The sequence below is a fragment of the Sinocyclocheilus anshuiensis genome, unplaced genomic scaffold, assembly GCF_001515605.1.
Source record: "Sinocyclocheilus anshuiensis isolate Anshui unplaced genomic scaffold, SAMN03320099.WGS_v1.1 scaffold1986, whole genome shotgun sequence".
Lineage (NCBI taxonomy): Eukaryota > Metazoa > Chordata > Actinopteri > Cypriniformes > Cyprinidae > Sinocyclocheilus > Sinocyclocheilus anshuiensis.
Genome location: NW_015542458.1, coordinates 139,474 through 150,438, shown reverse-complemented (window position 1 = coordinate 150,438; position 10,965 = coordinate 139,474). Strand labels below are relative to the sequence as shown.

At 40.0% G+C, this 10,965-nt stretch overlaps 1 protein-coding gene across 1 annotated transcript in view; it reads right to left on the bottom strand.

The window, feature by feature from the left end:
* Positions 1–394: 394 nt before the first annotated feature.
* The window catches only part of LOC107693772 (cyclic AMP-dependent transcription factor ATF-6 beta-like), an 18,312-nt gene continuing 7,741 nt past the window's right edge, over positions 395–10,965 (bottom strand). The window contains exons 7-16 of the mRNA XM_016493285.1: positions 9,199–9,362; positions 7,743–7,922; positions 7,584–7,660; positions 5,255–5,449; positions 5,084–5,185; positions 4,121–4,217; positions 3,459–3,526; positions 3,281–3,380; positions 3,114–3,198; positions 395–1,568 (exon numbers count right to left, since the gene is read on the bottom strand). Of these exons, the coding sequence (XP_016348771.1) occupies positions 1,327–1,568; positions 3,114–3,198; positions 3,281–3,380; positions 3,459–3,526; positions 4,121–4,217; positions 5,084–5,185; positions 5,255–5,449; positions 7,584–7,660; positions 7,743–7,922; positions 9,199–9,362 (1,310 nt within the window). The 3' untranslated portion in view covers positions 395–1,326. The remainder of the gene's footprint in view (positions 1,569–3,113; positions 3,199–3,280; positions 3,381–3,458; positions 3,527–4,120; positions 4,218–5,083; positions 5,186–5,254; positions 5,450–7,583; positions 7,661–7,742; positions 7,923–9,198; positions 9,363–10,965) is intronic.

Here is a 10,965-nt window from a genome sequence, read left to right as displayed (position 1 = left end):
TCTGGTTATAGGATGGGGGAAAAGAAGAACAGCTGAAGAGCGAAAGAAAAGGAAGACAAACGAGATTCACACCTTTCGGTGCAGAACTTTTGGCCATTCTGAGATTATCTGTGAGAAATGTGTAAAGTTCAGATTATAACACGCTCCGTGTGTAAACCAGTAAAGTGGACAAAGTTTGATATATCAGAAAACATCTGTGAATCATTTCATTAACAGGACACCTTTTTTTTTTAAAAAGAAAACCATTCAAATGAATCATTTGTCGGTTTCATGCATTCTGGTGTGAATAATGATCAGGTTTAATCGTGCTTAACTCTCTCTTCTCTTGCTTTCTCATGATTTCAGCTATGGCTCCTCCAAAAGAAATGCTTCGTTCACTCACTCACTGGACACAATAACTTACTACACAATATTTATCAAATTTATTTTCTCCTCTACAAATAAAGACAGTAGTTCAAAATTCTCATACAGACAGGAAGAGAAAATGAGAGAAGTGTTTTCCTAATGAAAGCTCATTTAAATAAAGTAAAAAAGCAGGTTCACATTTCATACAAGGACATCACAGACAACAGAAGCATGCTAGAGCAGGTCATCATGGGACGGTTTCAGACACACAAATCATCATCATCATCATCATCATCATCAAGCCATGAAGACCAGAGGCGACAAGAAAACATATCTTCAATGAGAAGAAAACCACTTCTGTGAAAGTCTCCGCGATGAAAATGTACCTCCGGCCAGGGCTTCTGAACACGAGAACTGAACAGAGGTATCAGCGGCTGGTATATCACAACTCATTCATGAATCAAAACCGTTCGGGATCGAACAAATTATCTACAACAGTCCCTTGAGTTAAATGAAGCTCGAGTGGAGATGCTAGCTGTGACATCTGTCCTGTGTCCTGTTAGTGGTTCGGGACAAAAGCAGCCACGCATTCAAGAGTAGATACCTGCAAAAGAAAACATTAACGGCAGAAGATTCTGTGACAGCCTCAAATCTCTTATCATTTATGTCAAAAACAATCTCTGCCATCAGGTTCAGTGACAAGAAGAGAAATCGCCCAGCAAACCAGCAGCTTCATACTGGACCTGACAGAGCAAGAATACACACAAAATCATTCATCATATTCAAATGAACATTTATATCACACACATCCAATAGAAGCACATCGTTTTTAAATAATCTCAATAAAAATCTGTAAAAAAAAAAAAAAAATACAACATGTATAAAAAGAGAGCAGATGATAGAGGGACAAACACAGCAGCGTTAACAGGAGGGGAAGGAAGCGCTTAAGTGCAATCTCTGTGTCTTTGATGGAAGCGTTTCTCAGTCGGATCCGCTCTGGCTGATGAAGTAACCCGCGCTCCTCCGTCTCTGCAGGGGCTGGGGCCGGCTGCGCAGGGAGCTGTGGTTGCCGTGGTGATGGTGAGGGGGTGGGGCAGGGGGCGGGTCTCTGAGGGAGGGCGGGACTACAGAGGATTTGATCGGGATGATCCGGGTGTCCATCACCTCACAGTCCACCTGCATCATCATCTCATAGCCGCCCTGAGACGAGTTATACACCGAATCTACACGCACACACACACACGGGACACAACACACACTCATCATTTACTCACGCTCATGTCATTCCAAACAGCACTCAACTAGAGCTGCATCACGATTTCTACATCCCTTGATTTCTTAAGCCTAATCATCGGCCCGCTGCTTATTTACCCTGGAAATGTTTCGTTATCTTGCATTGGGAACGATTTCAGATCGTTTAGAGTTTGTGGATTATATGTAAACATCTTTTATGTGAAATATCTTATTCAGGCCAGTACAAAATAAACAATAACATGCATTTTGTATGAAAATGAACATTTTGCAGATTCTGAAAGGGGGGTGTAAACTTTTGACCTCAACTGTATTTAAACAACGTGGCGCAGGACGCAAAAATGATAACTGCGTCGGGCTGAAACTAGCACAGAAAACACTTGTGTCACGCCGGGTGTAAGATAGGGCCCCAAGCGTTTAACCATTATTATAAAACGGTTAGTTCCATTCCTGGATTCTGATTGGACAGCAGCTGTGTTTTATTCACGATACAGCACGGCTATCACCCAACGGTTCTGTCTATCACTTTATAAAACGGTTAGTTCCATTCCTTGATTCTGATTGGTCAGCAGCTGTGTTTTATTCACGATACAGCACGGCTATGACCGCTTCACCCAACGGTTCGGTCTATCACTGAGCAACACCCTTAGCAACATAAACAATCAATAATATAGCATCAGAACTGTTTAATGTATTATGTATTTCGGCAGAATCAACTGTTTGTAATTTATTTAAAGGGGTCATATCATGCGATTTCAAGTTTTCCTTTCTCTTTGGAGTGTTACAAGCTGATTGTGCATAGATAAGATCCCTGAAGTTGCAAAGTGTGTGTGTGTGTGTGAGAGAGAGAGAGAGAGAGAGAGGGAGAGAGAGAGCGAGAGAGAGAGAGAGAGCACGAGAGCGTGAGAGAGAGAGAGAGAGAGCGCGAGAGCGTGAGAGAGAGAGAGAGAGACAGACAGAGACAGGGTCACATCACAGTGGAGTCAGCTATCTTAACCGTGGCTTGTGTACTGCACACATACCAGCTTCATCACTGTGTCTGTCACTGTTCCCCTTTCGGGCTCTGTCTTTACATTTATTTTGAAAGCTGAAGCTGCGATTATGGTAAAGGGCGTTACATTTCCGACGAGTGCTTGCGGTGTTCGGCCAAGAGACCACGCCCTCCCCCCCCCGTCTAATAAACGCTTCTCATGCAGAGATGTGTTGATGTGTCAGGAACTATTTTTTAGTGGAAGGACAGCATTTAACAAACTTCAAAAAAAGTAACATTTCAATACATACATTTTTGGTTTTAATATATTTTATTGTGTGGTGACCGTTTCATAAAAGCTATAAGGTACTCGAGGCCGTGCTGTATCGTGAATAAATCACGGCTGAAGGGGATGCAGTGACTCTTGCTTACTTGTGCAGCCTTACACTGAACCTCATGGACTTTCACTGCATGAGACATGTTTCAAAACACCTATAAATACCATAAATGATATTCATCTTTGGGTGAAGCGACCGATTAAACTCACCGTTGATGGCCATGGCAGGCATGACCAGAGACATCTTGGGCCGAGTGGTTTTATTGTGGCTGATGGCCGGTAACAGCAGGTGATCCTGTAGGAGTCAGGGATGAGAGTGAGTGAGTGAGTGAGTGTGAGATGAGTGTGCTCTTTCTGTGCTTATCCTGCTCTCTTACCCGTCTGAATGACACCACATAGAAAGTGTCCTCGCGCCGGTCGATAGCGTCCAGAAAGTCGCTGTAGCTGATCTCCGGCCCGGGCAGCACCTGCAGCTGACTGCCAGGACAGACCATGAACTTATTAATCAAATAAAACATTTGCAGCACTTGTTTTACTCCGAGGCTCTGTGGTTACCTTTCGATGGAGCGATGAGCCTGAATTGGAAGATACCTGGAGAAGTTTGTCTTTCTGTGCTGAGCTTTCTGCTGATGAGAGGGAAAGAATACGTATAAACTAGTGCGGTCAAACGATTAGTCGCATCCAAAATAAAAGCTTATGTTTACATAATATATGTGCATGTACTGTGTATATTTATTATGTATATATAAATACAAACACATGCATGTATATATTTTGAAAATATTTCATTCATATAATTTATATTATTTATACATATAAGAAAATATGTTATGTTTATATATTAAATATATATATATAATATAAATGCATGTGTGTGTATTTATATATACATAATAAATATACACAGTACGCACATATTATGTAAACAAAAACTTTTATTTTGAATGCGATTAATCGCGATTAATATTTTGACAGCACTAGTATAAACAAAGCAAATCCTGTGTGAATTACACTAATGTGTCAAAGTAGGGCAGCTCATCTCTGTTTTACTTCAAACGTGGAGCCATGCAACAAACGCTGCTCTACTTACTGAACAACAATAACAGGGAACTGCACTGGATTGTGATGCTCTGAGGGGAATGGTATGCAATGCACAGCACTGAGTCTGTATGATACGAGAAAGCTTGCAGAGTCACAGAGCAGCTGTGGTTTCACACCTGAGCTATTTTAGTCTTTTTCACAACCTTCGCCTTTCCATCAGACTTCCTGTTGATCTGATGCCGCTGGACCCATCCACGCAGCTCATCCGCCAACCTGATGCAGAAACAGAGAGAGTAAAGCACTCTGAACCAATCGATTCGTCTTAGGTGTGAAAGCGTAAAATGTACTGTCCCTTAAAAAGAAAGAAAGAAAGAAAAAAACGAAAAAGGGAAATTAAAAAGAAAGAATTCAACATATTACTTTAATTAAAAGTCTGGACACACCCACTCATTCTTTGGTATCACTATTTTAGAATAATAATTTGATAAAAAAATGATTTAATTTAATATGTGACCCTGGAGCACAAAAGCAGTCTTAAGTCGCTGGGGTAAATTTGTAGCAATAGCCAAAAATACATTGTATGGGTCAAGATTATCCATTTCTCTTTTATGCCAAAAATCATTAGGATATTAAGTAAAGATCATGTTCTATGGGGATATTTAATAAATTGCCTACCGTAAATATATCAAAACTTAATTTTTGATTAGTAATATGCATTGCTAAGAACTTCATTTGGACAACTTTAAAGATGATTTTCTTAATATTTTGATTTTTTTGCACCCTCAGATTCCAGATTTTCAAATAGTTGTATCTCGGCCAAATATTGTCCTATCCTAACAAACCATACATCAATGCATGGATATATTTATATTTATTCAGCTTTCAGATGGAATCTCAACATTTCACAATATTGACCCTTATGGCTGGTTTTGTGCTCCAGGGTCATATATGAGAATGGTAACCTAAGCTTTCAGTGGTAGTGTCTTTAAAATTGATCAGATGATTGATTTACTGTAGTTACATGCAACAACATTGTGATTAAGTGTGGATCAGTAAATGATGAAAACGAGATGAGATGGACTGACTCAAGTTGGAGATAAGGGCTATAATGATGGTGTATTTGTTCAGGACGCACTGACCTGACGGACTCGGAGCGGTTGAACTGTCTGCAGTCAGAGAAGTATCTGTCTATGTCCTCCAGGAGCAGGTCTTTGACGTCACTGAACACACCGCTCTGATTCCTGAATGACAAACGCAGGCTCACACACACTGACCAGGTCTGAGTGTGTGATTCTGGACAGTCATCTCACCTGAACTGATACGAGACCGCAGCCTTCTTGTCCAGCTCTCCTTTGCTCCAGCGCTCTTCCTCCTCTCGGTCCGTCTGTCTCTCGCTCGCTCGTCTCCGGCTCAGCTCCTGAGACATCTCAAACTCCAGCAGGCGTCTTCCTGTCAGCGGAGCAGCCGCTTCCTGCAGTCCAGCTTCCAGCGTCCTGTCTCTCAAACTGCAGGAGAGAGACAGCCACAGAATGAACCCAAAACAAAAACCCCCCTCTGATGCAGTGTTTGTGGATTTGATTTTGCTTCCTGAACAATTCCATCAACAATTCTTTTAGTACTTGTGTCATAAGTGTCAATTTTTTGAAATGTTGAGATTTCATCTGAAAGCTGAATAAATAAGCTTTCCATTGATGTATGGTTTGTTAGGATAGGACAATACTTGAGATACAACTATTTGAAAATCTGGAATCAGGGTGCAAAAAAATCTAAATATTGAGAAAATCACCTTTAAAGTTGTCCAAATGAAGTTCTTAGCAATGCATATTACTAATCAAAAATTAGGTTTTGATATATTTACGGTAGGAAATTTACAAAATATTTTCATGGAACATGATCTTTACTTAATATCCTAATGATTTTTGGCATAAAAGAAAAATGTATAATTTTGACCCATACAATGTATTGTTGGCTATTGCTACAAATATACCTGTGCAACTTAAAAGAACACTCCACTATTTTTGAAAATAGGCTCATTTTCCAACTCCCCTAGAGTTAAACAGTTGAGTTTTACCGTTTTCGAATCCATTCAGCCGATCTCCGGGTCTGGCGGTAGCACTTTTAGCTGTAGCTTAGCATAGATCATTAGTGTTAGTTACAGAATTAGTGGCTGTCTTCTGTAAATCATGCTAAAACGTATTTGCTCAAAAAATATTACAGGACATATTCTAATGTAATGTAATTGTATTAAAATTGTTATTGTTTTGGTGTTTGAAAATCCCTTTTCATCTTTGACCCATATACGTGTATGAATATGTCAAGCAGCCCAGTTATTATCCAATCCGTGAGCAGTGTAAACTCAGTTCAGTTCACAGCTGCCTGTCACTCCTCTGGACTCATTCTTCTCACTGGTCAGTTTCTCAGCTGCTCGCACAAGCACATCATTTGGTTGCATTTTTTTTTTTTTTTTTTGCTGCAACATGGGATTAATCAGTGCATGCTGGTGAACTTTTATCATAGTTTATAGTTATATGGTAACGAAAGTGGTTAACATTCAACCTGTTCTTTTTCATCAGTAGTATTGTTCCTCTTTTGCTGTTATAAGCCGGGCTTCAGATGCTTTCACTTTTGAATTCGCGATCTTGTTGTCACGTTTTACAAGAAAACATATTTGTCTGTTTTGCTTATATCTATGCACCTTTTAATTTTAAGACTAAAGCAAAAGATGGATTAATTGTTATTATTAATTAAAAAATACAACAACAATAAAACAGTAAGATACAATGACAAACTAGCTTACATAACGTTTATTAACAAAAACGAATAAGGTAAGGCATAAATAATAAATTAATTAGTTCTTTAATAAATTACAGAACGTTTAGCAAACACTGAGGAATAAAAAATAAAATTAAAATTAAAAGAAAGCCTTCATAGCGTAACCTAAGGTAAACAGCAAGATAACAAGCTTTCAAAATGAAAACAAAAAGAAAAGTCAAACTAAAACTAAACTGGCTGTCGGTGACAGGACTTGCATGATTTTTTCCACAGGAATACCAACATGTTCACCTTCTCTGGTTTAAGAAGCGGTGTTTTACTTTACTTTAGCTTTAAAAACAAATCCTCCGTCCGCCATCATTTCCTCAATATTCGTGCCATTTTTGCCGCGCGCAGTATAAAGCAGGCTCTACACCTGAAGCCCCTCTCTTCACCTGATCAGGGAAATCTGACTCTGCTACAGTGTGCTGCGACTCTGCAACGCTCGCTGTATGGAGTAGAGCAGACCATGCAGAGCAGACAAATTTGAACTCGTGCATTCTCAAAAAATGTTTGCAGTCTAGAGCCCTGTCTTGATTACCTGGTTGGGTGTGTTTAATAAGGGGCGGAGCCAGACTCCCACAGACCTCACTCAGAGATTATTCTGTGTGCTTTTTCATTACAAAGAACAGACTGAAGAGTCATTTGTTCATGAACTGGATCTACACTGCACTGCATGTTTGCTGTCTGTAAACACTGTCAGAGTTGTTTATTGTGATGTTCCACCTGCATTGGCACAAGAACTGAAAACAAAGAATATGTGACGATCCGCTTCCAGTTTCAGCAGAGTGTTCTTTGCTAATGAGTTTGGAGTGCGTGTTGGTTTACCTGACGGGGCCGAAGGTGATGAAGAGGAACAGAGCCATCACACACAGCGCTCCCTTGTTGCTGCCAGACTCAGCGACCTGTTTTACACACCACACAATTAGACACAGCATGAAAAGCCCTGCAAACGTGAAGCGTTGCTCTGCGGGATCAGCGTCTGACCTCTCTCCCGGCGAGCCGCAGCCGCAGTGCTTGGTTCTCCTTGCGCAGACGCTCGTTCTCCTGCTGCGCCTCCCGCAGCTGCGCCTCCAGGTTCTGCAGGTACTCCTTCTTCTTCTTGCGGCTCTGGCAGGCCGATTCCCGGTTCTTGATCATGCGCTGCTGCCTCTTCAAAACCTTCATCTGAGGACCAGACGAGTGTATTCACTGTAACTGTGATTCTCCTCGACCATCTGTTTTTCATCAACCAACTAAATATGTGCATCACTAATGAAAGGGTTATCTGTGACCCGTTTCAAAAATGAGTTATTTTTATTTTCTCATTAAAACAACTTCAAAATGTTATATAACTTGTTGGAATCAGAAAAAAAAAAAAAAAAGACTGAGCTACAGGCGTTTGACGGCGATAGAGTCAGCAGAGTTGATTTTGAGAAAAATGTTAAAGAGTTAAAGTTTTCTGTAGATTCCAAAGCAAAATCAAGCAATGTTGCATATTTTCCTCCAATTCTTTTCTTAATAATAATTACTATATTATTAATCACAATATAGCTATTTTTTTTAATTTGATCTTTGTTATTAAAAATGAGCACAAAGATGCAAAGAAGTAGCTTCTTTTCTTTTCTTTGCTCACTGTGAAAGCCTCTCATCAAAAAACCACAACTTGACCCCATGGTTCCTTGCCGTTGTCGCCTCTGGCTTGCTTAGTTGGGGGACACTTAATTTCCAGCGATATCGTCGACTTGATTGCACAGATACTATTTAAACTGAACTGAGCTGGATGATGACATCACTGAATTCAATGATGAACTGCCTTTAACTGAAAATTTAGTGTTTTCTATTGTCATTTTGCATTATTGACACAATATTTTCCTAATTAATTCTGTACAGTTGCTTTGACACGATCTGTATTGTTAAAAGCGCTATATAAATAAAGGCGACTTGACTTGACATTTAATATATGATTATTTAATATATGATTAACACTGAGACAGATCTATATTAAGACCTACTGTAAAGCATGGATCTAATATAATGTTACACGTCAGATTTTTCCCCAACTATTAACTAAACGTTCATGTAAGACATAAAAGATTATGTTTGTATGAATCTCGCCAAGGCATATTTCAGCAGCAGCAGCAGTCGTCCAGAAGTGAGCAGAGAAAAAGGTACTCCTCTCAGAAAACGTACCAATAAAGATCATGTTAGATGTTTAATTACTATTCGGAGCATTGGGATCTCTAGAAGATGAAGAATTAACTCATTTTTGTGAAAACCTCAAATTCGACCACCACTGACATTTTTCACTTCTTTTGCTTGTAGCTCAAAATTAGACCGTGCGCATTCACACTCGTTGCCAGCACGGCTCACATTTTCTCTTCTGAACGGAAATCTTGTTGCACAGTGAGCAAAAGATCTGATCATTGAATGAAGTAACTCCACATGTTCTGCAGTCACTCACGTCGATGTCAGCACAGCTGTTTCCGGGCAGGCTGGCCGCTGGGATGATGGGTTTGCTGGGGGGCGGGGCTGACGGGCTGGTGCAGTGAGACATGCTGGGAGACAAAGGCTCCATTTTAACAATAGCGGAAGCAGAAGCCAGACACACGGACTGAGACAGAACCACTGCAGGAGACAAACAGATAACATGCTGGTTATCATGTATCTGCTACAGAAGCAGTGCTGGCAGCAACGACACTAACTTCATTATATTTGAGAAGTGTGACAATAAAACACATACTATCAGCACTAAATTGCATATTTGGGCTCAGTTTGGGCCTGTTTTTCCTTCTTGAGTTGAGCTCTATAATCTCACTACATCGTCATTACTGATGTGCGCAGGATTATTTCACGCACACTTTATTTCACTTAAATATTACTGAAAGTTCAAAAAAAGTTATGTGAACTCAATAACTGATTATTTTGAGCAGAACTCAAATGGAAAGAGTTACAGCAGATTTCTAGCTCCCAGCATGCTTTGCTTCAGAGTCTGTAAGGAGAGTAAACGTTGAAATTAAATGTTATTTTATGCGTTTTTGCACAAGATTAAATGGGTCATATGATGCGATTTCAATTTTTCCTTTCTCTTTGGAGTGTTACAAGCTCTTGGTGCATAAAGAAGATCTGTAAAGTTGCAAAGACTAAAGTCTCAAATCCAAAGAGATATTCTTTATAAAAGTTAAGAGTCAACCACGCCTACCTAAAACGGCTCGTTCTAACACGCCCCCACATGTCTACGTCACATATGTGGAAATATTAGCATAATACCGCCCAAATGTTCACGCAAAGAAGGAAGGCGTAACTTTTATTCTTGCTGTAGTATTGTTGCCACCGCCGCCATGTCGTGAAGACGCTGTGTGTTTCATTGCATTAGTGAAACTACTTTGTTTGGTCTTCCAAAAGAGGACATGACTAGAAATCAGTGGTTAAATTGTATTTACAACACTGTTCCAGAACACTTCAACCCAAATATTCAGATGTGTGCAAAGTGCATTTTGCGGAGGATGAGGACTGTTATGTGAGAGTAGCCTACAATGCCGGTCACGCTTGAGGTATTCGGCCAATCACAACGCACTGGATAACTGGCCAATCAGAGCACACCTCACTTTTCAGACTGATGAGCTTTGTAAAAATCGACGCATTTCATAGAGGCGGGGTATAGAGGAGAAATACTGTACAATAATGTACAGTATGTGGAAAATAATGTGTTTTTTAGCAACCGCGATTTTTGCGTGTTTTCTTTTTCCGTAAGGTTATGCCCTTTCAAGCATCGACGCATTGGTCAGCTGAGCCTTCTAACATGGCGCTCAAAGTTAAAATGATTTCAGCAGCATGGCACTCAAAATTAACATGATTTCAACAGCATGTTTCATTACATCTCTCTTTGAATGAATCAGCGTTTTTGAACGTGTAGTTGAATGAACGGTTTATAGATTCACTCAAAGACAGTCCCTTTTCACCACCTTGTGGTGCAACAATCTAACTGCACTGACTGACAGCCCGTCTAGAACACGCAGGTGGAAATATCAATAGAAAGTCTCTTGTCCAGTCGGATTCGAGGATCAGAACGAACTGTTATACATATAGGCTAACAATAGCCTCACGATCTTATTGTCAGGTTTATGTTCTGTTATGTGGGTCGTTATGTTGTCATTCTCTTCTGTTTACTTCACTTCCTGTTTCAACGCTATTTGGTTTCGGTTTCATTGGTTTCTAAATATGACCTCGT